Here is a 26,812-nt window from a genome sequence, read left to right on the forward strand (position 1 = left end):
GCTTGCCAGCGGGCGATCCGCTGCTCAATGTGCCCATTGATGTGTGTGGAGATTCCTCTCTCCACGCACACAAGTGCATTTTATTTGCTGCCATTACATGCCAACAATAAGGCTGGGTTCACATGGGACGGATTTGCCACGGAAATTCCGTCCGGAATTTTGCCGCGGCGAATCCGCCTGCGGCCGCTAATCATGGGATTGGCTGGCCATGTGGATGAGATTTCTCAGAAATCTCGTCCACACGGGACGGCGAATCCGCCGCGGCAAAGCCAGCAGAAGCCGGCACTGCTGCGGCGGCTTCGCCGGGCACAGCTTGTTCATTTTTTTACTTTTTCCGCTGCAGCCACGCTCTCCTCTATAGGAGCGCCGGTAGCAGTGGAAGAGCAAGCGGCCAGGCCACAGGTTTTGAAGCAGCGCTTCTCCCGGCGGAAATCTCGCGGTTTTTCGCTGCGGCCAACCCGCTAGATTTCCGCCGGGAATCCGGCATGTGAGAACCCTGGCTAAAATTGCAGCATGCTCTATCTTAGAGCAGATATGCAGTTACGTCTTCCGTTGAAGTTAACGGAAGCCGTCCCTGCGGCGGCACTTCTGCAATGAGCATTGCGGCTGTGTCGCAGATCCGCGTGATCGCCTAGGCGACAGCGCAGGGCAATCTGTACTGCGCATGTGAACCAGTGGCACATCCACAGTACAGAAGAATTCATCTGACAGGTACGCAGCGGGCACGAGAGGATTCCGTGCGTGCCCGTGTGCATGAGGCCTAAGGGCTCCTTCACACAAACGTCATTTTAGCACTCCAATAGCCGCCAAGAGATCACCAGGTTACAGCGGGGTCGGAACAGAAGAACCGCTCCGACTCGTGCAGCGGCCGGCGCTCATAATTGTGAGTCTCATTAAAATCAGAGGGAGCTTCCCCTGCAATTACAACCGCCGACAGCTACACGAGTCGGAGCAGTGCTTGCCTTCCAACCCTGCTGAGGTAAAGCTGTGCTGTGATTGGTTGCTATGGGCACTACACAATCTGTGTTGCCCATAGCAACCAATCAGAGCGTAGCTTTCAGTTTACTTCAACAGTATAAGAAATGAAAGCTGCGCTGTGATTGGTTGCTTGGGGCAACAGCTTTCCCTTCACACAGCTCTCAGTGCAGTCCGGCCTAGTGTTCCATGCCCACCCTGTAGGATTAAAAATTCAGTCTTCTGTGAACCCCCAAAATTGCCATTCACTATGACCCAGCTACCATTACTCGTGTTTTATAGACCGTGATAGGAGCAAAGAGGACTTCATATGCGTCCCAGCAGCCAGAATATGGCGGGAACGCCTGATAGCAGAAACTGCAGAGAAATGTTATTTCATGTCCCGCAGTACAGGGAGCGGCCTGCAGTAACCGGACCCTGCCGCCAGAGGGCAGCATGGCGCTCACAAAGAAAGAGCTATGAGCAGCCTGCAGTAATGGCATCCTGTCGGCAGAGGGCAGTGCGGACCTCAAGCAGGAGGAGCTCTGATCGTGTGATCCCGGGAGCCGGTGACAGCGGCGCCCCGCCCCGTCTGAGGACCGGAGAGACCAGGAAAGGGAGAGGGGACACCAGAGGAGGGCCGCTCCTGGACGGGGAGGCCTCAGAGGGACGGCCGGACATGCCGAGGTGAGCCATGGTGGTGCAGAGGGGGGTAGTATGTGGGCACCTGAGTGACCGGGCATCAGTGTGCCCGCTCTTACAGTGATGCCCCCCTACACCCTGCTGTGTATTCCGTGTGAGCAGAGCTGTACTACTCTCTGCTGGAAGGGGGTCTGTGTCATATTGTTACAATGTAGCACCTACTATTAACCCCTTCCTCCCTGCAGACCTTTATTGTCATTTTTATTTTTTTCTACCTACTATAAAAAATAAAAAAAAATCATAACTTTTTTCTATTTTTTCCAGTGCCACGAGGGCTTGTTTCCTGCGGGATGAGATGTATTTTATATTCGCACCATTTAACGTATAATATAATGTAGTGGAAAACTTTTAAAGTGAGGAGAAATGCGCCATTTTTGGGGGGTTTTGCTTTTGTGATGTTCAGAGTGCTGTTTAAAAAAAAAAAATTAATTAATATTAAACTTTATATGTGTGTGTGTTAATTTATATCTAGCACTACTTAAATAAAATACTTACATTTTGCTTTAAATCGCCATATTTTGACCCCGATTATTTTTTTTCTTTTCCCCCGTTAATATTATTTGAGAGTTCTTTTTTTTTTTTTTTTTTTTTTTTTTCTGCTGGTTTTTCGCTGTGCGGATGGTTTTACATTTGCGTTGGAACCTCCGCTCCGAGTTTCTGTCTCCGATCCGGCACAAGCTATCGGAATAAAAAGCGCACTGCGAGCAGCAGAGCGGAAAGCGAACGGTCCCCATTATAGTCAATGGGGTCCATCCGGCGCTGTTTGGATCCGTCATAAGACAGATCCGTTCGGCCAGGAGATTCCCCTTACCTGCTCCCCGAACAGAACAGGAAACCGGATCCCCCGAGCTCAGAGTGAAAACATCCTAAAAATATGATATTTCACTAAATTGAATATTTATGGACACAGCGACACCAATTTTAGATCTTTTTTCTTTTTATGTGATGACGGGGTTAATCTTTATTTTCTCTAACAATTACATAGTTTTTTTTACATTTTTCTTAGTCCCCACAACTTGCAATCATCTGATCGCTCGTACAGTAGAATGCAATCCCATAGTATTGCATTATACTGCATTCTGATAGCGGTCTATTAAGAAGAGCCACTGGCATGTCTTAATAGGCACTCGGGTCAGCCCAGTCTGCCATGACATCCAGGCGGCACCTTGTAATCTTATTGCAGTGTGTGTGACCCCCGAACACCGATTGGGGCATCTAAAGGGTTAATAGTCGTAATCTCTCCAGTCACGGCTGTTGTAGGCGGGTATCAGCTGATCAAGTCACCGCTATGTATGTGGCAGACTGGGCTCCCTCCATATACAGTTACTTGGCATGTGCCGTAGGTGTACCATGCCCTATAGATTCCACTGATCCAGCAGTGTTCTGGATTATTGGAAATTCCAAGCTGTAAAATTTCTACGGAGTCGGAAGGCCCAAATAATAAACCTTCGCTTATACTTAACCCTTTCCAATCCACTGCCTGACGTCTTCAGACATTCTGATTGAAGGCTGTACATCTTCGATGTCGGAAGACATCCGGCAGGGTATTCTTACTGTATATTACTGACCGCCCTGTTGTCGGGGGGCCTCTGAAGTATGTCCCATACCGCAGTACTGGCTCTAGCCAGCAGATGGCACCATTGTATAATGGCAGAAAGAGAAAGCCCCCTAGGAAAGTCTGAATCCAAAATTGGATTGCAAAGGGTTAAGGCCCTTTACTATCGAGTGATTGTAAACATTGATCTGCTCTTCTGTTGGTTTGTTACAATGTATCCGTGGAAGTAACCTGTATCAATTTTGAGTCCACACTGGATAGAACTCTCAGCTGTGAGGTGTTTGAGGTCTGTGTGGTTATTCAGTCACTAGAGGTAAACATGAATGTTTCTATTCAGTGACAGGAAACGCATCTGGATACCAGCGAGGGATTCCACAGAGAATCAGGAAGTTGCAGAACTTTTCATTTTAGGGTGATTCAATTTTTTTACGTAATCCTGGAAAACCTCTTCAAAGAGTTACTGCACTTTAAAAAACTTTTGACATTTCAAAGAAACATGTCAAAAGTTTGGATCAGTGGGGTCTCGGTCCTGAGACCTGAAAATGAAGGGGCTGCAGCACTCATATGAGCGCTGTGCCTTTGCAGCTGTCATCATTGCCTGTCAGCCCCCCTCAGCAGCTAAAGACAGTCGTATGGATGTCTATAGGAGTCTATGCTGCTGAGAAGAGCTGACAAGCAACGATGACAGCACCAGGACCCCTACTGATGAAAACTGTTGGCAAGCCGCTCCACAGTTGCTCTTTAAAGGGGTTTTCCAGGGAAATCCTATTGATTACTTCTCCTCAGGATAGGCCGTCAATAGTTGCAGAGGTCTGTTGAGGGATTATTATGCTGGGGGCTCAGGGGCAAGCAGCTATATGCAGTGGAGAATAATCTGCCGGGTTTAGCTGCTGACTCTGTATAATGATGTCCCACAACCTGCGGATACGTTATCGGATATCCTCTATTTATACGCGTTCTGCATAATATATTACTTGGGTTGATGTGCTTCGTAGTGATGCTGACTTTGTAGATCCCGGTCTCGCCCATTATGGGGGCTGTGGTCCATAATGTATACATGTCTATATGTCAGGCTTTGCTGCTGTCTTGCAGTGTGACTGGATATGGAATACAATGACAAGCTGGCCCGCTTCCGTCAGGGTCATCTCAACCCTTTCAATAAACCAAAAGAGGAGGAAAGTCCCCGGGAAGACGGCGAGCAGGAGCCTTCCAAGGGTTCGTATTTCAAGAATGACATGGTGTTGTTTTTAATTAGAGCCCAACCTTCCCAGAAGTAAACGAGCATCATCAGTCCTTGATTCTCCCCCTTGTTGCAGTTCAGCTGTTTCCTTGGCCTCATGTCCACGGGCATGCATGGTTTCCACCCGTGCCCGCAGCCATGGGGCCTAAAAAACATTTTCTTACCTGTCCGGGACTCCTCCGTCCACGGCCAGATCTCCTTTCTTCTGCGCTGTGGATGCACGCTGCACGCTTGCGCAGCACTTTTTTTTTTAACTCCTGCTTTTCCGTGGATCCACGGCACGTCCACAGTGTCCGCTGTGGGTGTGCTGCTGATTGGACGGCTCCCATTGAAGCCGTCCATGCGGGAATCCGCAGAAAATGGAGCATGCTGCAAAAAATCACATCCACATGCTTTTAATTGGTTTGCAGACACTAATGCATTGCTATGGGCGGCTTGATTTGCGGATCTTCCGCAAATTAAATACGCCCATGGACTTCGGGCCTTAGTCATATCTGTGTCGGGGAAAGTTGTGTTACAGCAGACTTGGCCACCATGATGACTCACAGAGTTTGTCAGCCAAACTTCCTACTAGAGTTCAGCGACGTGCTCGTTTAGGGCAATTACTCGAACGAGCATCGCTTTTTCGAGTAACTGCCTTCCCGGGCGAAAAGATTCGGGGGGCACTGGGGTGCAGGGCGGAACAGGGGGGAGCTCGCCAGTGCTCCACTCCATTTATGTAAGGTCTGTTGGGACCCCCGTTCTCGGGATCACTAGGGGTCGCTTCTGTTGGTCTCTTACCGATCATAAAGTTATCTCATCCTGTGGATAACTTTAGATTTTGGTACAACCTTTTCTTAAAGGGACATTGCAATCTACCAAGTTATTCCCTATTCATAGGAGAGGGGATAACTTGCTGATCAGAGGGGGTCCGACCGCTGGGGGCCCCCACCTATCCAGAGAAATCGCCGCTGGCTGTGGTGGTTGCATATATTCAACACCGCACCATTCACTTCAGTGGGACTTCCAGAGATTGCTGAGTTTGGGGCATTGCAGTGAATTGAACCACCAAAGATTGCTGATGTAGACTCTATAAAAGCTGGGTTACCAAATTTGTACCCCCAGAGATCTAACCCTTTTCTTTTTCCAGAATCCCCGCCAGGATCTCCTCTTCGTGTACCAGAATTCCAGTGTCTGGAGCGAGTGATGGATCTGGGCGTGTCAGAAGATCACTTCTCCCGGCCGGTGGTGAGCAGCGTTCTAGTAATACGTTCTGCAGGCGACGGTCTAGTAAATTGTTCCCGGGCGATGAGCCCCTTTACATTCTTACCAAAGCGTCATTGACACGAATGATCCTTTGCTCAGAATGTTGGGCCAGATTTTCAGTAACTGTAATCTCTCAGGTTATGAATTCTCCCCCCAAATCTGGTGGTTACCCCACAATCTATAATAGGAGTAGTAGTTCCATGCTGTGATATCGTGATGCGTTGCCTGGAATTACTGGGCTGTATGGGGTTGTATGGCCGACACACGGCAGGTAATATCCATCTCCTTGTTCTTATTTAAGGGCCTCTTTCTGGCGTCTGACATCCAGCAGCTGAGACAGGCGATCGAGGAGTGTAAGCAGGTGATCCTCGACCTGCCCGAACAGTCGGACAAGCAGAAGGACGCAGTGGTCAGACTCATTCATCTCCGGCTCAAGCTGCAGGAGCTGAAGGTAAGGCACATGAAAGATTCTTGCTTGCGTATCATTTCTTAAAGGGATTTTCTGGGACATGAATATTGGTGCTCTATCCTTAGGATAGGTCATCAGTATAAGATTGTGGGGTCTGACTCTGTTTGAAGGGGATGCAGCATTCAAGTGAGCTCTGTAGCCATTTCTTAACTTGTGACACAACTTTTATGGGTCTTTTGACTTTTCTGTAGCTCAGTCCCATTTAAGTGAGGGACTAAGTTGCTAGAAAAATGCACAGCCACCCCTAAATGTACAGCGCTGTGCCTGGTATACAACGAAGAAGCTTGAGTGTCGCAGCCCCTTCAAACAGCTGATCAGCGGTGGTGCCGTGAGTCAGACCCCCAATGATCTGATGGTAATAACTTATCCTTAGGGTAGGTCATCAATATTTAAAGGGGTTAGACTCGCTGTGGTGGACTCGCTGCATCCCTTGCAGTGAGGAGTTTGAATGGAGCGGTCACACATGCGCAGCAAACACTCCATTCATCTCACTGGTGCTGAAGGAAATGGTCAAGTACAAGTACTCAGCTATCTCTGGCAGCCCCAGTGAAGATGAATGAAGTGGCACCACACATGCATGACCGTAGTTCCGTTCAAATTCCTCCTCATTGCGCGGGGGTGGAGGGGTGCAATGAGCCCAAAGAGAAGAGGGGGGACACAAGACCCCTGTTCTTGGGATCAGTGGGGGTCTCTTCTGTGAGACCCTCACTGATCAGACTCTTATCACATATCCAATGGAAGAAGTTGATTTTGGAAATGCCCCTTTCAGTCCGGAATAACTTGTATAAGGAGAGGATTATATTATAAGACCTCCCTTGTACAACCCAGCGTGCCACATGAGCTGTAATGTGTGAATCAGCTGAGCCATCCCATGATTAGATACAGAGGTTGTCCTGATGGGTCTTCCCTGTTATGGCTGATCTCTGTACTCTGTGCTTAGAATCCTCACCCCTTTCTTTCATTCTGCAGGACCCACATGAGGATGAGCCTAATATGCGGATTATATTAGAACATCGATTCTACAAAGAGAAGAGTAAAAGTGTCAAACAAATGTGTGATAAGTGCAGCACATTTATTTGGGGCTTGATCCAGACTTGGTACACGTGTACAGGTGAGACCTTACATTATAAGGCTGCAGTCACTTGAGGCCGTCTTGCCTCCATTCAGACCAGTCTTGTGATCGCTTCTGGGACTCCTGGTTTTCAAACGTGCTCAAATTGAAATGATGGGTCTGGAAAAGCTCAGCATTCCCATTTGTGCAGAGCTTTTAATATAGAATGTCCTCCTTTATACAGCAGTCTGGCTTCCTTGAGATCATGAACTGACACTTACTGCTAAGTACACCTCTTAGCCTTAATGGCGCACTGGCAGTATTCATAAGAAGGTACTTCATCAACTAAAGCATAGACTCTAGCAACAAGGCAAGATGTTTCCTACCAGCCCCCAACAGTACATCTAAGCTGCCATGTCTGTAACATTAACCCCTTTCTAAACCCCTTCCTTTTTTATATACGGCAGGTGTCGGCTGTCTTTGACCTCCTCCCGCAACAGCCCTGATCAATTTTCTCACTGATCCCAGTTATTCAGTAGAAGGGGTGAATCCACACCAAACTCCACAAAAATGTTGCAAATTTTTAGTGTGAAAATCACATGGATTTTGATGCATTTTTTTTTCTGCTGTGGAAAATTTGCATAATTTCTGCTACATGTGAACATATACCGGGAAGTTGTATCTTGGGGTATCCGTTTCCTGATAACGGCCAACATACTTCTTTACTTCCCAGCTAACAGGGAGACTAAAATCACATTTCCAAATGGGGAATGATTCCTATCTGGTACTTTCTGGGGTGTTCCATTATACCTGGGAGTTTAGGCCATTGGTGCAGTAGTAGGCAATGACGTAACACAGAGCCTGCAGTATATTAGTACATGGTGAACTGATCCAATATCGTATCTTCTAGCCTACGTATCCTGACTGCATTTCACCCTTTTTCTTTCAGGTTGTTACTACCGTTGCCATAGCAAATGTCTGAATCTCATTACCAAACCCTGCGTGAGGTCGAAAGTTAGCCATCAGTCCGAGTACGAGTTAACCATATGTCCAGAGGCTGGACTGGACAGCCAGGACTACCGCTGTGCGGAGTGCAGGGCGCCAATCTCATTACGTAAGTAGAGAAAGAAAACGTATACAGGGCCAGAATTGTTTCTATGCTTCATACGTTCCATCAGTGACTGCGTTGCTTGGCACCTGATTGTAGTTCTAGTAGCTGGGGACCTCCTACTACTATCAGGAGGCTGAATGATTTAAATGGCCAGACCCTACAAAATGATGCAAATGCTTTTAATATGGTGTATGCATGTATTTCTGCACATGTACAGTACTGTGCAAAACTACCAGGCAGATATGCAAATTTCGAATGCTTTTAGAAATAAGTGTAAATAGTTAATTTTTGGGGGTCAATTAACAAAATGCAAAGTGAATGAACAAAAGAGAAATGTCAAGCAAATTAAAATTTGGCATGACCGCTAGAGATGAGCGAGCATACTCGGTAAGGCGATATACTCGAGAAAGCATAGCCTTTTTCGAGTATCTGCTGGCTCGTCCCTGAAGATTCGGGAGGGGGGGGGCAGCGAGGGGAAGCGGGGAGGAGAGTGAGAGAGATGTTGACAGCACTAACTACTCTCTGCACTGACAGCGGCCGTAGGATCCCGAATGGCGGACCTCCGCCAATGAACTATCCTGAAGACGGGTCTTCAATATTTAAAGTCCCAGAGAACCTCTTTAAGTGGAAATAAGTGGTACCACATGTATCTGGCATCTCCTGGAGTTTCCTAGAGAAGCTCCTAGCTATGTAAGTACGAGGAGTTTATTCTCCAATGGTCCCTTATGCCTACTTTGGGGTGTCACCATACATCTGTACACCATAAAAGGCAATGGGTAACTCCATTTAGGATAGCATTTAGTGCCTTTACACCTTCTCAGTGCAGTAGGGTGGTGATATTTCCATTATCTGTAGTAATATACATTAGGGCCCACAGCAGGTATCAATAGTCTTGCTTTCCATGTATTTTCCACTGATGATGGTCCTTTTACAGGTGCTGTTCCTGGCGAGGCCCGGCAGTGCGATTACACTGGCCAATACTACTGCAGCAATTGCCATTGGAATGATCTGGCTGTCGTTCCAGCCCGTGTTATTCACAACTGGGACTTTGAACCCCGCAAGGTAGGTGCAGAATGTAAATAAAGCTGCCTTAATCTGTGTTTATCTCTGTTATTGAGATGTGATGGAAGATAGACCATAGTATGCCAGCTGGGAACTCTTAAGGCGACCCTCCGGCCCTGGACAAGCAAAGACGGCCAACCTTTTGGTTGAACTTCCTGATGCACACTGTACATTAGTTCGCATCATTAGTCTGAAATCCCATGGGAAGGCAGTTGGCTAAACGTCTGCACAATCGGGTGATGTCATCGCTAGGTTGTTTGCGCCCGTGCAGAGCGTTTAGATGGGCAGATCACCGCTGGATTGTGGGCTTCTCGCTCAGCGCTTCACATTCAATGTGGAGCGGAAAGCGTTTACACGCAGTGAGAAGCCCGCGATCCAGCGATGATTTTTATGCTGGCTGAAAGTCAGTGATAACAGAAAGCAAACGATGGTAAACAATTTTTCTGCATTTACACGGAATGATTATCTCATTTTTGTTCTTTTGAACAACTTTTGAGTGACAATCGCCCTGTGTAAATGGCCCTGAAGACGCTGCGTTGATTGGCCCGCGCGGCTGACAACGGTCAGTTTACTTTCACAGAATTTGCTAAGCTTTCAGTCCTCCAGTCTGCAGTGCCTTGGAGAACCGTACAAGCATAGAAATCAGACCAATCAGAAATGTTTAATAGAAACCAATTAAGATAAAGGTTCACATCCAACAACACATAGATTAAAAAAGCGCAAAAGTGTAAATGGCTTTCATGGTAGTCCTATACACAACAGATAGCTGTCAAGCAAACAATGCACATTCAATGGTTGGCTTCTCCTACCAAAATTGGTGAGTGTTGCCAACCTTCATCTAAGCTGTATGGCCACCATTATTGTCCTGGGACGCACAAGTGACCTGCTCCTTTAGCTTTATCTCTATATGCATTTTCTGTGGTCATCAACAGAATGTGAAGATGAGCAAATACTGTACTGCTGACCCCATCTTTTTAGTGGGGAGGTTCCTTCTCATAGACCTCCATGGACTTGGTCTTCTGTCACGTCTCAATGGTGTGTGAGAGGATAGATAAAAGTAGGGGACACTTTACATAATCTTGTTTATTCATAAACTTGGCTCATCCCACTGATGACAAATGGCCTCTAATCTTATATGTATGAGGGACTTCCCAATTTTCCCCCTACGCCAGATGTCTTGGTAAAGAGGGGTTGGGCATGTTGGATTTCCACATACCAAATCCTTTGCTCCTGCATGAATTGAGCTGCTACGATAAATGCCTGGTAGCTGCTTATCCCCCATCCTTATAGTGATAAACCCACACAGACAGCCGAGCTGTATATGCATGCTTCCGATGGAGTCAGAAAAATAAAGGCCAATTTAAGGCTCATTTACATGCAACGATTATCGCTCAAAATTTGGTTGCATATAAACGCTGCCATGGCTTGCTTTTCGGCTGAACGATGATTTTAAGGTGAGCTTTAAAATCCATTGTTCAGCCGGAGAGAAGATAACGAGGACCGCACGCTGTGTTCTCCATGGAAGTCGGAGATTACATTGTATTCTGCCAACAGCCCATACAAGAATAAAGGAACTATGTGCAGAGCTGAGATCACATGCTGTGCTCTGCAAACAGCTCCCGGAGGCCATTTTACATGCAAATGAAGCTAATAAAGTGTTAATGGACATTAGTGTTCGTTAACACTTCATGCGAAACAATCGCTAAAACTGTCAATCTTTCAATCATTTGAAATATTGCTTTGCGTGTGAAAGGGCTTCCCGGAGCTGTTTACAGAGCACAGCATGTGGTCTGAGCTCTGCACGCAGCTCCTTTATTTTCGCATGGGCTGTCGTCAGGATATAATGTGATCTCCGACACCCGTGCAGAACACAGCGTGCTGTCCCTGTTATCTTCTCTCTGGCTGAACAGTGGATTTTAAGCTCACCTTAAAATCCTTGTTCAGCCGAAAAGTTAGTGATGGCAGCTTTTACATGTAACGATAACTGCTCGTCTTCAGTCGATAAATGGGCGTTTGGCTGGCCGCTATCGCCTGTTTGGCCGACTTAAAATTACTATACATGGATGTGGATTTATAAATGGGCCAATTTTTGTGTTCGAGATGAGTGAATTTAGGCCTAAAGTGTGATCTCCACCTCCAGGTGTCTCGCTGCAGTATGCGGTATCTCGCCCTGATGTTGGGACGTCCAGTGCTGAAGCTGCGGGAAATTAACCCCTTGCTCTTTAACTATGTGGAAGAGCTGGTAGAGATTCGGGTAAGAGCTGATCAGATCCTGATCACTGACTGAGAGTATCCAGATGTACAATGTATATCCGTGGAATTTATAGATCTCATTGGTCTTTTGGTCTTTTTTGCCGCCTTGTCTTTTCCATAGAAGTTACGTCAGGATATCCTCCTCATGAAACCGTACTTCATCACTTGTAAAGAGGCAATGGAGGCCCGATTGCTGCTGCAGGTCAGGATTGGATGTACCCTGCAAGTAACGTAAGACAAGTTGTGATTTCGTTCTGTTTAACGGTCTGTTCTGTGTACAGCTCCAGGATCGTCAGCATTTTGTGGAGAATGATGACATGTATTCCCTGCAGGATCTCTTGGACGTCAGCATCGGACGGCTGGGGGCCTCCCTCACAGACATACACACCATGTTCGCCAAGCACATTAAGTTGGACTGTGAGGTTGGTAGGCCAAGAAAGTGGGAGAGCAGCAGAAAATCTACTGGTGGGCTGCACATCTGCCTGGTTAGTTGACGAACGAGCGATTGCTTATTCTTCAGCTGATTGTGGGCAGATTTACACTGGACAGCAATCTGGCAAAAAGCCAAACCAGCCAGAGACCGCAGCAGCGCGAGTGTTCTTTTAAAGACCAGCAGGGACTGTTCATTCGTGAATCACTTGCAAGTATTTGGTTCTCGGGAACCAATGAGCATTAAGTGGGAGGGCAAAATGTTCAAAAATAGGCGGGAGCCAATCAGTATTTGGTGGGAGAGGGACGCCAAAGAAACGCACTCCTCCCTGCAAAGGGGGTTGGCTAGTTGTTGAAAGACATCAATTACCTGTTTACACCAGATGATGGTTACTCAACCAGGGACTATTTGTAGGTGAGTTGCAATGAAATGACTAGTGAACGAATTCTCGCTGGTTACCCGGTTGGTGGCCGGATTTACACAGAGCTGTCACTTACATTCTCTTTTTGCAAGCCACTAACCAGATGATAGTTGTCCCATGTAAAGCCACCATAAGCCATGTAATGTTAAGACCAAAATCTAATATTAACCCCTTAATACCAGTGCTTCAGCGGAGCTCTGTAAGCGTGCGAGTTCATATTAGTTTCTAAGTCCCTCATAGCCCTGTCTGCTGTTGGCAACACTGGTACAAAGCACAGGAAACCAATTTTTTAGTACAGGTGTAGATCTTCGAAAATGACCGGAGAGGCGGCCGTTGTGCTCATGATGTAATCTTTCTGTTTGCAGCGCTGCCAGGCTAAGGGCTTTGTGTGTGAACTCTGCAAGGAAGGAGACATATTATTCCCTTTCGATAGCCACACATCTGTGTGCCAGGACTGTGCCGCCGTGTTCCACAGGTGAGACCCTACCCAATACCACATGGGCACGGGAGGCGAAGCTGCTCCGTATTATTCTGTCATGTCACTTACAAAAAGAAGCCGGCAAATAGCAGGGAGATCAGCGCTGCGGACCAATGGAAAACCGCAGGTCCAAGCTTTGATAGAAGACAAGGCCTTATTACTGACGCCTTTCCAAATCACACCGACTCTTTCCTCAGGCTTAGGGCCCTTCTATATGGGCCGGTAATTGTTGGGATTCCTGCAATCCAGTGAGATAGATAGTGAAGTGCTGAGCGAGAAGCCAACGATCCAGCGGTGTTTACTGCCTGTCCAAAAGCTCTGCATGAGCGTCAACAACCTTAGCGGTGACGTCACGCTCGTACAGTCGTTTAGATGGCACTCGTTTCGTCTAAATGGGACTTTAAAGCACAAGAACAATTATCACTGAGATGTCCCGTGTAAAAGGGAACTAATAGAAATGCTCAATTTAAAGGTAACAAAGCCCTGGGCGGCATCTGACGTTGCCAGGGCGGGTTGTCAGGCACTTGTCATACCAGTAGACCATGGGGAGGAGCAACACATCAGTACGTTTTTTTTTGTTTTGTTTTGTTTTTTTTTTTTGCTCTTTAAAAGGAAACAAGTCCTTTTATTCATATTTTGTGCTAATTAATATTTTTAGAATTCATTAATTGATACTTTTTTTAATTTTTTTGCTTATATGTTGATAAGCTCCTCCCCATGGACTGCTGATATGAGAACCCCCTGGTGACCTCAGATGCTCCCCGGTGTCACCGGCTTTGTTACCTATAGGCTGCTTTCAGACAAGTGTGTTTTAACTCTGTTATACGGTCCATGTCCCGCAGACAGAGATACGGAACAAATGTAGATCTAGGTATATTGTGTTTAAAACGCAACATGACCTATTTTGTCCTTCTATCAAGCTTGGACCTGCGATTCCCTATTTGCCGCTTTCACACAAGTAAAATATTTCCGTAATATGCACCACGAGATGCAGCTTAAAGGAGATGTCCCGCGCCGAAACGGGTTTTTTTTTTTTTAAACCCCCCCCCCCCCGTTCGGCGCGAGACAACCCCGATGCAGGGGTTAAAAAAACCACCCGCACAGCGCTTACCTGAATCCCGGCGCTCCGGCGTCTTCATACTCACCTGCTGAAGATGGCCGCCGGGATCCTCTGTCTTCATGGACCGCAGGGCTTCTGTGCGGTCCATTGCCGATTCCAGCCTCCTGATTGGCTGGAATCGGCACGTGACGGGGCGGAGCTACACGGAGCCCCATAGAGAAGAGGAGAAGACCCGGACTGCGCAAGCGCGGCTAATTTGGCCATCGGAGGGCGAAAATTAGTCGGCACCATGGAGACGAGGACGCCAGCAACGGAGCAGGTAAGTATAAAACTTTTTATAACTTCTGTATGGCTCATAATTAATGCACAATGTACATTACAAAGTGCATTATTATGGCCATACAGAAGTGTATAGACCCACTTGCTGCCTCGGGACATCTCCTTTAACCCCTTCACCTCACACACACAGCTATAGACGTCTATAGCCATCCTCAGCATATCTGATCACAGCTGTTAACACTTTAAATGCTGCTGGCAGTTGTGGCACTAGAATATAAATGTTCTGATCGATCAGGATTTAAATGTCCCGCGCAGCCCTTGTCGGGGTGCCGTCCAGGTGTCATGGCAGCCTAGGCCCTCTAAAGGCCACCAGGACTGCCATGATCTTTTGCCTATTGGGGACATGCCTGTGTCACGTCTTTAATTGGCAGCCTGTTAAAATGAAACATAATGTAATAACTTAGTATTGTATTATACCATATAAGCGATCACAGCCTCGCAAGTTCAAGTCCCCTATGGGGACTAATTATTTAAAAAAAAAAAAAGGATAAAGATTTTCTTTTTCTTTTATTTATTAAATGTCTTAAATTTATATCCATAAAGGTCCAATTTATTGACCCAGCGTGCTTTATTCCTTTAAGAGGAAAAAAAAAAACCCCTATGCCGGAATTGCACTTTTTTGATCACTCTGCCTCCAAGAAAAAAATGTAATAAAAAGCGATCAAAAAGTCATATGTTCCCCAAATTGGAATTTCCCACATCTTGTGTGTGTATTACGGAGATATTCTGCTTGTGTGAAAGCGGCATAGTGCTGCATTACACAGCTGTCCTCCATCGCTCCGTCTGAAGAAGGCTGCAGCTGATTCCTCCCCTAGAATGTTGTTGTGCCACATGCAGACGAGCGGACACTGCGCTAATCATCCAGTTTTCCTACGCATGGAGTGCTGTCTTTAGGTTTTTCCCGTCTGTGTTAACAGAAAAACTAAGAAACTTTTCCATTAGCATCCCCATCGATTCAGCTTTTAGGATACCAAGTGCCATCCGTTGGCTTCATCTATCTTCTGCTCTGACATCCCATTTTGGCATCCACCTTGTATGTAGAGATGACCTATAAGAGAAGCCATGAAAACTAATGCCGAACTCCTTTTAATGATTGTGTTCTCTATACCAGGGACTGCTATTATGACAACTCAACAAGCTGCCCACGTTGTACCAGGCTGAATCTCCGGAAACAGGCACAGGAGCCTGGAGAAGAGAAATGGTAGCAGCGAGGAGGAGACCGCACATGTGGGCCAACTACGTGCTGGGAGCGAGACCCTTGTATAATGTGGGGCGGACGGAGTGGGCTGCTGCTGTGCCCCGGCGCAGAACCTTGGAATGAACCATCTAAAGACTGTGGATAAGAATATGTTAAGATGTTCAATTATATCTGAGTCTTGGAGACATTCCAGTATAATAGACACCGACCGTTCCTGCAGAGACCTTACATCTTGATGAGACTATGGTGACTCCTGTATGTAGATCTGACCGGTGACTTACTATTCTGCAGACCTTCCTGTATATGTAATGTACAGTCTCTGGCCTTTCTAATAGTACGTGCCTGCAGGAATACTCGGCGCCTCACTACGTCTCGACCCTCTAAGGCGCCGAGGTATTTCTACACCCTGGCGTTGGCTAATTCGTGGACTACCGATGCGAGAAGACAAGATTTTCTACTATGTGCAATTAGTGGTCAGATATGCCGATAGTCTAAGACTTCAGTCATACTGCCATATTGTTGCCATAGGTCCATGTGGTGCTCTCAGGCCGGTTCGGTAGAAGGACCGGATGTGACCTTGTTCGGAAACCACTCAATCATTGTAAATAATGGACACCCAGCGGGATACATAATGGGGGTGCCAGGGCGATTATTATTTATTGAGAGGACTATTGCTGTTATTTATCCCCTTGTACATTGTCACTTTGTCAATAAAATCAATGCTATTCAATACGATCGGTGGTTTTATTAAGAGAACCTCATTCAGACTGTAGCTGCGATGATCCGACCGTGAGCGAATAGATACATTGTTTCCAATGTATCTACAATAAAAAAGGAAGTAACTTCTGTAGCAATAGTTTTGATTGAAAATCTCCTCCTTGGCAGAGCTGTGTGTGCCCATGGTTAGAAACCACAAATGAACCTCCCGTAGTCTTATCTTGCACTCATGTTTTACGCCTACTTCATACAGGTGAGCGCGTTATGGGGCTGTGAATCCCGCCACCATATCTTGCTCACCAGCCATGTAAAACAGCCTTGCATTACTTGGGGATGCAGGGATCCTACGGCGCGGCTGTCAGCTGTGGCAGAGGATCGCGGGGTTCTCCTATTGCTTTCAATGGGGCCGGTGGCAACAGTGCTGACCCCGTTGAAAACTATGGGGCTGTGATGCAAGATCACGCAGCTAGATAGGACATGCAATTTGTATGACCCCATTCAAAGGAATTAGGTTCTTATATGTGTGATATTTGTGCATCACGCAACACACAAATCTCAATTTTCTCGGCCGTGTGGAGCCGGCCTTAGGGCGGCGTGTTGTTGGTGTACAGATGACTTTGTGCCTTTTACACAGAGTGACTTTTGTACACTTATTGAAGCGCACGCCTCCCTGTAAAGTTGTTGGTAAGTCACTGAAAGACAATAATTAGCAGTTTACACCAGAGGATAACTAATCAAGCAGTGACTACTTTTAGGTGAGCTCAAACAAGGCGACTAGCAAATAAAATCTGACTTGTCACCCAGTGGTTGGCCATTTTTATATAGAACAGCTACCACTCGTACATTAGCTGGAAATCCCCAGTGGCCTACCCCCACAATGATGCGGTTTTATAGTTGTTTTGTTGCCTATTTCCTTTTAATAGTCAGGGCAAAGATTCACTCCAGTGTAATATTACATTGAGGTAAATGTCTGGCAGCTTCCGCCGGCTGGTTGATGGGCTTCTTGCGGGGGGAGGCTTGAAAAATAACGACTTCCGAAGCTCCTCGGGACTTGTTTGAAGTTCTTTGGCATTGCTTCCTGGTCAGGAGTTTGAAAAAAAAAAAAACTCCACCTCCAGGAGGTGCTGCCTCGGATTCGCTGAGTGGCTCAGCCAATCGGCGGCCACAGTGCCTCTTAGGTGATATTTCTTTCCTTTTTTTTATGCAGCTAGGACTTATTTTAGGGCTTTTACAGTAGGATTTCCTACTGTAAAAGTTGCACCGCACTAGAATTGCGATGCATCAGAAAGGAAGGCTCCATAGGGAAACATGGGCTACAAAACCTCGCAAATCGCAGCAATATCTTTAGCAACCTGAAATCTCACAATGTCGCAGGCTACAAAACATCGCTAATGTGAAGGAACCCATTGGAGAGCATGGGCCTCACATACATGCGATTTGTAGCGCTGTCGCATCCCGAGAAAATCACGACTTCCATTTATAGAAATCTCTGTGGTGCAAAAAAAGAATTTCCAAATAATTTTACTCTTTAACTGAAGTTCCAAAATTAGAAAGTTCTATCATAGCTGTGGTTTTAGGAAGAAGGAAGTAATGCGTTACGGTCAGGAACTTGGAGGAGCTCTTGATATATAGTGCAGATGTTTTCAAAGGGGATCTCCAACATTAGTGATTTACTGGCCAGCAGCCTGAACTGTTGACACCTGACAGGAAGGGGTCAGCGATTCATGCTGCTTGCACCAAATTCTGACCTCCCATCAGCACGGAGCAACAGGAATCTGTTTTTTCCCCCAGTTTATATATAATATATATATATATATATATATATATATATATATATATATATATATATGACACAATAGCACTAGAACTGTTCGTCTGCTGGTACAGCCCATCTGTGCCAAGGAACAATGAGTTGTGTGTCGGAGCGCCAGTGTTGTATATGGCTACAATTTGCTTGACACTGCAGATTCCTTACATCCTCCTCTGACCCCTTTCGGTGATGAGCCGTTTACATCCACAGGATTTCCTTTTCCATCCTCTGTATACTCTCCACAGCGTTATATGAGAAAACACCTCGCAGTTGGCAGTGAGGCCGCGGCTGGTCTAGTACATGAATAATATCGCAGCATGTCCTGTTTTGGACCGAAATAACCCATTAAAGTCAATAGGATTGTGTAAATACGCAGTGATTATGCATGATACATGTGTTTTCAATGTATATTATTTACACATGAAATCAATGGACCTGCTTGTGTTTTTGCGACGCCCAGAGGTTATTGTATTTCATGAAAATAGTTCAAAGGAACTTATCCCCAGGATGGGACGCCTTTATGGAATTTTGCCGTTGACCTATCAACACTGAACTTATTTATGCTACGCACTTTACGAGGATGCCAGAAGATTACATTGAAACGGGACTTATTGTTGCTTTCTTTATAGGGCCGGGTAATTAATGGAATTACATTGAAAAGTTGTGACTTTTGTCACAATTGTGAAATTGATATTAGCCCTGCCCCTGTGGATGGGAAAGTGGGATGACTAAGGAATGTTGAATGGGGGGCAGGATATGGGGGAGTTATCATAAATAGCAAGTGCTCATATAGGGCTCCTACTTTCTAATTTACACTACTATCAGCAACACTTGAGAGAGGAGGCTGAAGAAAGAGGAAGGGAGACTTTACAGCCAAGGTCTTACTTGTGGCTATGAGAATAAAGATACTCAACCACTTCCTGTAGACGTATGGTGAATAATGGGTGTCATCATATCGAGTGGACGCCGGCGCAGAGCCTGCATCATGCACAATGGGTGTCAGTTGTCTTTAACAACCAACACCTGGCCGCAACTGCCGGGATCAGCGATAACCCCAATTGTGTCAGTAAGGCCCAATGGCCACGGGCGGATTTGAATTGCATAATCTGCGCGATGAAGATCCACAATTCAAGCCGCCCATAGGGAGGCATGGGCGTCCACACTGTAATTAAAGCTTGCAGATTTGTTTTGCAGACCCATAGAAGTCTATGGGAGCCGTCGCCATATTCCGGCCAGAAGATAGTTCCTGAACTGTCTTTTCTGGCCAGCGTAAAAACGTCAGACCGGAATGCGTACCATATGCACTATTTTGGCCGGCCAGGCGGGAATACGCCCATCTGAACTGATGCATTGTAAACCAATGCAACAGATGGGCAGCGTATATCGGCCGTCCGTGAAGGAGCAGCATATACGCTCATGTGAAAGAACCCTAAAGCTGTTGATCCAGATGATGGCAAAATCCGCAGTGTCACATTCAGCCAATTTGTGATGAAAGGGCAGCATAGTTGGTGCAAACAGACATCCACAGATGTAATTTATTCCTACAAGCCATACGAAAAAGCAGCGGCACAGCAACGTTTCAACTTCTCACAACTGTTTGTCAAGCTGATAACGCATACATATACATATATATATATATATATTCCGCGACTCCGGCTGTTTGATGTGTCGGCTGCCAGGCAGCCGGCGCATGTGCAGACCGGAGCCGGTGGCCGGGGAGTGAGATTTCTGTGCGGGGCTCCGCAAGATTTGTTTGCTGCGCGAGATTTCGCGCGGGCAAATCGCGGCCGTCTGCCTAGGATTGCGTTTGCTAGGATTGCGTCTGCCTAGGATTTGCGTTTCCTGGCTTCAAAAAGACCCTTTAAGATAAACTCTACAGGCTAAGGCTTCATTCCCACAAGCGTATATTGGCCCACCGTTTTCACAGCTGGCCGATATACGCTGTAATCTGATGCATTGGATTCCAATGCATCAGATCACATGGCCGTATTCTCGTGACATAAAAGTCCCCGCCCGACCAATATGGCGCCGGGCCCAAAAGATAGTCCTGGAACTATCTTTTGGGCCTGAATATGTCGGCCGCTGCATGGGCTCCTATGGGAGCCCATGACAGCGGCTGGAGGTGGGAGGGAGTTTAGCTGCGTGGCTGCTAAACTCCCTCCCTCTGCTATCCTCCCTGCTCGCTCTTTGTAATGGGAGGGGGCGGGATGGGGAGGAGCTAGGCTCCGCTCCCATTTCCGCCCTTGTCTACAGCCCCAATGGAAGGAGGCGGAATGGGCGGTGTTTAGCTCCTCCCCTGACCCACCCCCTACCATTACAAATAGCGAGCGGGGAGGATAGCAGAGGTGAGCCTGCGACGGGAAGGGAGGGAAAAAAGGCAACAGCATGGTAGCCTCTGCGTATATGTGCCGGGGCCCAATGCTGTGTGAACAGGCGCACAAACGTTAGATTTGTGTGCCCATTCACAAGCTTTTCGACCCAGATGGTAGTGTATATCAGCCGGCTGATAGAGGCCTAACTCTGTAATCAGATGTCTTGGATACCCCCCAGCTACAAATACTTCACACATTTGCACTAATTGAATGATTAACCGACTGCTCATTCACTATACGACAGACTCTCAAAAACTGATTCCATGGGAGGGAGTCTATCCTACTACGGGGGTGACAACTTCGATACAAGAAAAGATTATTTTTGTCCATATTCTTGACAAATAGGTCCCTATCTAAACGTCGTTGCATTCATGACGCAGGGAGAAAAAAATCCTTCTTGACACCGGAGAAAAGGCAAACTTTTCCTGTTACCTAATTAATATTATAGAGTCTATTTAGTTTCAACGGTTTTTATTGAAGGTTTTTTTTCTTCAAGAGTGAGACAGTAACATACATGCTCTTGTCCCCATGCAGGGGGCTTAAGTTAAGCTGTCTGGTATTATTTAGCTTATAATACAATCTTTTACTCTTGGCATATAATATTGGGAGTCTATTTAATTATTACTAGAATTATTTTAATCTAGTTTTTTTTGTTTCTGATCTTATTATGACTATTCTAACCCTAATATGATACTATTACTATACAACTGTTCCTTCTATACTATCACTATTACTACTATACCAGGCCTGCTGTGTTGATCCAGAAGGAGGCAAGAAACCCCGAGTCACTTTTAACCAGTTGGAGACGCAGGAAAAATTCCTTCTTGATCTCGGGAAAAAGCGGTCAGTCCTGGAACTCTGGATCAAAGTGGACTAGTAATACTATTATTATCACCCTTAGGGCTCACACTCAATAGCGTTTTTGCAAGGAAAAAAAAAAATCGCAGCGATATCGCAGGTGTGAACTTGCGTTTTTTGAACGATTGCGATGAGTTTTTGTTTTTTGAAAACTCGCATCGCTTGGTAGGAGTTTTTTTGGTCTTGCTTTTGTCCGAACTTCCTCCGCACTGCTGACGTACTGCTGTTTCCTAGTAAAAGCCTGCCCTTCCCATTAGTCACTATTCCACACAGAAAACATAGCAGCATCGCCTTCTCGCACGCGTCATGTGTTTTGCGATGTAATATTCCAGCACTCCATTGACTTATATGGGCGGGAAGAAAATAGCACATCGCAAAGAAATAGGACCATAGCACTCAAGAAAAAAAACTGCAACCTCGCGTACGTGAAAACATCGCAAATGAGCGCAGCTACATTAGACTCAATGCATTTCAATGTCATACAAAAAAAAGCAGCCTCGCAACATTGCAAAACGTGTGAGCCCTAAGTGCTATTATCCTCATTACTACATCTGTTACTAATTATAGCTTACCCTATAATTATTAGTGGTACTTCAGTAATCAGAGTTTTTTTGCTGGTGTTTTTATTACTATTATTACTTCTTATTACTATTATTATTCTTACCACTGTCCTGCTATCCTTATTATCCTACTCTTGGTATAAAGATCCCCACACCTAAAGTTGTTGATCCAGAAGAAGGCAAAAACCCCAATTCATGACACAGGGTGAAAAATTCCTTCTTGACCCCAGGGAAACGCCGATCAGTGCTAGAACCCTGAATCAAATCGAATCAAATCTCATGTTCATACTTTTATTACTATATTATTAGCACCTTATGATAATATTAGTATATCTATACCTACTAATTTGAGTATACTCGCTAAGGCACATTACTCGAGCGAGTAGTGCCTTAGCCGAGTATCTCCCCGCTCGTCTGTAAAGATGCGGGGGCCGGCGGGGGAGAGCGGTAAGGAACGGAGGGGAGATCTCTCTCTCCCTCTCTCCCCCCCGCAGCTCACCTGTCACCCACGCCGGCCCCCGAATCTTTAGAGACGAGCGGGGAGATACTCGGCTAAGGCACTACTCGCTCGAGTAATGTGCCTTAGCAAGTATACTCGCTCATCTCTACTACTAATACCATTCTGGTATATTATATTTACACCTCCTAATATTATTACACTACTACTATATTACTATTATTCTATCTATACCTACTAATATAATACTACGATATTGCTATTATTACACCTATACCTACTAATATATTACTATATGACAATTATGCTGCTAATATTACTAGCTGTGTTTTATGTCTTAACACTTGTCTTCCGGTATGGCGGTAGGATCTTATTGGCCGAGAGGATGGAGCCGGATTGTTCAGCTGATGTTCCGCTTCTCAAATACCGACTGACATAGCGACGGATGTAATGCCGCTGGTTCCTGCTTCTTCTGGCAGTGATCTTGGCTCTTCTCTTCACTTCTCCCTTCTTGCTCACCCCTTCTTCCAGGTCCTTGCACATCTCTTCCATCACCATTCTTCTTTCTCGCTGTATATAGTCTTCCATGGATGGTGGAGGCTGTGCTTTATAGGTTTTCAAAAAAGCCCTCTGGGTTCCAGATCAGTTGGCATGAGGCTCTATGAAGACGTTCAGTTAGTTGTGTAGTCCAAAATTCCTATAAATCCTTCTATGGACGGATGTTTAAAAAAAGATTTCAAAAACGCAGAAGAATCGGCAGTCTTATCACTGACCTCCATCCTAGAGGGGTGAACAGAGAAGTTTCATGCAGTAATTCAGTCTTCTTAGCGTTTTCTTTGGCATGATGCAAGCTGAAGTGAACAGATAATGGAATCATTCACACATATAATCACTCCCCTATCACAGAAATCATCCCTGCTATATTCAGCCCTATTTACGGAGCAGTCGTCCTGAAAAGGGCGACCCCGTGCAGCAGCCTCCTATAGAGAAATAATAAGCCCTTAAAGGCTGTATCACAATGTATCATATTAACTGGGTCTCAGATATATCAGAACCAACATACTCAGACTCCATAGCCTCAAATAAAGACTGCGGGAAAAGTTCAGCAGAGGTTTTAAAAATACGGCCATGTGAATAGATACATAAGTTTATGTTAGCTCCGTACTACGGACCGCAAAACACGGATCAATTACAGAGTTAAAATACGCTCGTCTGACAGCAACTTAAATCTTATGATTTGTCATTAAGATTCCCCGCAGAATGCCTTCTATGACCATGTGTGATGTCACGTGTATCCTATTACTGGATCTTACCTAAAATGTCGCAGTCCGCGCAGTTTTCTGTCTTCACTCTCGCTGAGATCCAACAGAAACAAAAGAACCCAACTTTTTTTTTTTATATATACCTTTTTCAAGTTCATATCCAGCAATTTAATCCTATTGGCTGTTGGGAAATGCTGTTACCATGGTGACAGATGTAACGGTAGATTTAAAGGGACAGTACGGTCATATTGGACGTCAGTGTAGGCTACTATATATTTCATATCATTCTGCATAATCCATGAGGCTGCAGATGTAATAGATGGGGAAGGATTAGATTTCTCTTGATTCTACATGGAGTCATTTGAAGGAGCGGCAGAGCTATTTCTGTGTACAGACAACGGCTGTTATTATATGTAAAGGCGCTAATATGGCGGTTTTATTTTCTGTACGGATGTAATATTATGCAGATGTCATTTTTTTCTATGTATCAGCGTTACAATGTAAGGTGTATTCCCATCATAGAAGGGTATTGCATATTACTAGGATGCGGTGTAGCATTGTGATCGGTGGTGGTCTGCTCTCTGGGACTGGATGGAGGTCACTTTAGTTTTTGTGCACAGTGGATAGTGGGCAGTGTGGTTGTGAAGGAAAGGTGGCCCCGTGTGCTAAGGATCGGTGCGGGTCCTGGCAGGTGGTCCTAGCAATATTCTATCACTTGCCATGTTGAGAAAACCGTTTCCACTATACAAGGTATTTGCTGTTAGTGGACTCTTTGTTTTCTTTATTCATGCAGGTTTCTGTCTATGTTGCAGAACAGAAGAGATGTTCTTCATCCGTACACTGCCAACACTTGGAGAAAGCTGGAGACTTCTGCAAAAAGAGGACATTGATGTTTTGTATGATTTGTGGTTCCTCTAAAAATTGGCTTCATATAAAAGGGGAAATGATATAGGTCTTATGGGCAGTTTCACAGTGAGAATAAAAGGGTTCACACTAGAGATGAGCGAGCGTCCTCGCTAAGGCAAACTACTTGAGCGAGTAGTGCCTTATGCGAGTACCTGCCCGCTCGTCCCTAAAGATTCGGGTGCTGGCGGGGGGCGAGGAGTGGCGGTGGAGAGCGGGGAGGAACGGGGGGGGGGGGGGGGGGAGATCTCTCTCTCACTTTCTCCCCCCCGCTCCTCCCTGTTCACTCCCGCAACTCACCGCTCTTCCCCGCCGGCACACGAATCTTTAGAGATGAGCGGGCAGGTACTCGCATAAGGCACTACTCGCTCGAGTAGTTTGCCTTAGCGAGGACGCTCGTTCATCTCTAGTTCACATACATACAGGCCAAATAATAATCAAATTTACTTAGGCCTCCTTCACAGGGACAGCATGGCATCGCCGCAAGAAAATCGTAGTGATATCGCATCGCTAGTACGTGCAATATCACTGCGTCATCTCGCGGCAATATTGCAATTTTGTAGCGCTACAAAGTCACATGTGGTGCTACAAATTCGCATAACTTTGTAGCATCATATGCGAGGATTTTCGGGAAGGAAGGGGGGTGGGCTTGACATATTAGCCCTACCCCGAAAATAAGCTGTAGCTGAAGAAAAAATAAAAAAAATAGTAAACATCACCTCTTCCGCGCTGTCCAGGGCGCCACTGCAGCTTCTTCCCGGTCCCCGGCACGGTTTTTCTTTATCATCTGGCCGGGGAAGCGCTAGCTGTGATTGGCTGACACTTAGCTAATCACAGCCAGCACTCGAAAGAAACATTGCTAGGATGCGGGGAGAAGCTGGGGCGGTGGCGGAGAGCACTTCAAAGGTGATGTATACAGTTTTTTCCCCCTGCAGCCGGGCCTTACATTATAGCTTTGATAGTAGTTTTTCCTACTGTCAAAGTTGCATCGCACCGCACAAAAAACGCGTTTTCGTGTGATGCGATAGAGAGAAAAGCTCCAAAGGGAAACATGGGCTACAAAACCTCACGAGTCGCGGGCATATCGCCGGACCTGTGAGGTTTTTGTGTCGGGTTGTCCCATGCTATAAAACATCACATGTGTGAAGGAACCCAGAGGAAAGCATGGGCTTCACATACATGAGATTTGTAGCAACGCGACAAAATCATGCGACTTTGTCGCCCGTGTGAGGAGGGGGATGTAACCAATGAGGGGAGGGGGAAGCATGGGGGGGGTGCAAGCAGTGAGAGGAGGGGGATGTAACCAATGAGGGGAGGGGGAAGCATGGGGGGGGTGCAAGCAGTGAGAGGAGGGGGATGTAACCAATGAGGGGAGGGGGAAGCATGGGGGGGGGTGCAAGCAGTGAGAGGAGGGGGATGTAACCAATGAGGGGAGGGGGAAGCATGGGGGGGGTGCAAGCAGTGAGAGGAGGGGGATGTAACCAATGAGGGGAGGGGGAAGCATGGGGGGGGGGTGCAAGCAGTGAGAGGAGGGGGATGTAACCAATGAGGGGAGGGGGATGCATGGGGAGGGGTGCAAGCGTTGAGAGGAGGGGGATGTAACCAATGAGGGGAGGGGGAAGCATGGGGGGGGGGGTGCAAGCAGTGAGAGGAGGGGAATGCATGGGGGGGGGGTGCAAGCAGTGAGAGGAGAGGGATGCATGGGGGGGTGCAAGCAGTGAGAGGAGGGGGATGCATGGGGCAGGGGGGCATATTAACATTTTCATCAACATTTGTGAATCAGCCAACCCAAACAACCAATCAGGTTGAATCGACCGATCCCAAGCAACCAATCATATGCTTTTCAGTTCACCTCCGACGCCCACCATTTGTCTATTGTTCCCCTCACCAGCTCATACAGCCCTACATGTACTTTAGAACAGAGCTTCCAGCCCCAGAAACTCCCCAATGCACCCACACTGCTTTCCACCAGCTGCACCTGTCACAGCTCTCTAGAAACACCAGTCTATCCAGGGCAGCGGCTAGAATGTATTATGTCATGAGAGGTGGGATGACACGTGACCATTTCATGCCGAAGCTAAAGTCATGTGACTAAAAAGTCACCTGACCTTCTGACGTCAGACCTCCTTTTATCCACTCCATTCTAGCATGCACTCATCACAGTCCACGCCTTCTCCTCATGTAACATAAATATCTAAGAACTAAACAACCAAGTCATATTTTCTCCCGTGCAACAATATCTGAGGGACACAGAAGGGCCCGTCATGAAGGACCCAACGGTGTGCCCTTACTGTGCCTGTCCGGA

General features: G+C 46.4%; 1 protein-coding gene and 1 long non-coding RNA gene across 3 annotated transcripts; one reads left to right on the top strand and one right to left on the bottom strand.

The window, feature by feature from the left end:
• Window positions 1-1,491: 1,491 nt before the first annotated feature.
• Window positions 1,492-16,300, top strand: DEF8 (differentially expressed in FDCP 8 homolog). 2 transcript variants are annotated; one of them, XM_066582467.1, is made up of 12 exons: window positions 1,492-1,641; window positions 4,304-4,426; window positions 5,581-5,678; window positions 5,998-6,147; window positions 7,135-7,276; window positions 8,166-8,330; window positions 9,262-9,389; window positions 11,530-11,643; window positions 11,764-11,873; window positions 11,975-12,064; window positions 12,859-12,968; window positions 15,482-16,300. In XM_066582467.1, exons 2-12 carry the CDS (start codon window positions 4,315-4,317, stop codon window positions 15,529-15,531), a joined length of 1,269 nt encoding a protein of 422 aa, XP_066438564.1. In that variant the 5' UTR covers window positions 1,492-1,641; window positions 4,304-4,314; the 3' UTR covers window positions 15,532-16,300. The 2 variants fall into 2 exon arrangements, with proteins under 2 accessions (XP_066438564.1, XP_066438563.1); XM_066582466.1 differs by having other exon boundaries at window positions 1,494-1,641; window positions 11,764-11,844; window positions 11,924-12,064.
• Window positions 16,301-22,596: 6,296 nt separating this feature from the next.
• LOC136581875 (uncharacterized) lies at window positions 22,597-26,539 on the bottom strand. Its single transcript, XR_010787095.1, has 3 exons — window positions 26,465-26,539; window positions 23,656-24,474; window positions 22,597-23,193 (listed from the first exon to the last, which is right to left on the bottom strand). It is a non-coding gene; the product is annotated as an uncharacterized lncRNA (long non-coding RNA).
• Window positions 26,540-26,812: the final 273 nt, after the last annotated feature.

This window comes from Eleutherodactylus coqui, chromosome 11, assembly GCF_035609145.1.
Source record: "Eleutherodactylus coqui strain aEleCoq1 chromosome 11, aEleCoq1.hap1, whole genome shotgun sequence".
Classification (NCBI taxonomy): domain Eukaryota; kingdom Metazoa; phylum Chordata; class Amphibia; order Anura; family Eleutherodactylidae; genus Eleutherodactylus; species Eleutherodactylus coqui.

Coding starts and splice junctions, on each gene's coding strand:
- DEF8 (XM_066582466.1), top strand. CDS start 4,315: ATGGAATACAATGACAAGCTGGCCCGCTTCCGTCAGGGTCATCTCAAC. Junction 12,065..12,858: donor ACATTAAGTTGGACTGTGAG/GTTGGTAGGCCA, acceptor TTCTGTTTGCAG/CGCTGCCAGGCTAAGGGCTT. Junction 12,969..15,481: donor TGTGCCGCCGTGTTCCACAG/GTGAGACCCTAC, acceptor TCTCTATACCAG/GGACTGCTATTATGACAACT.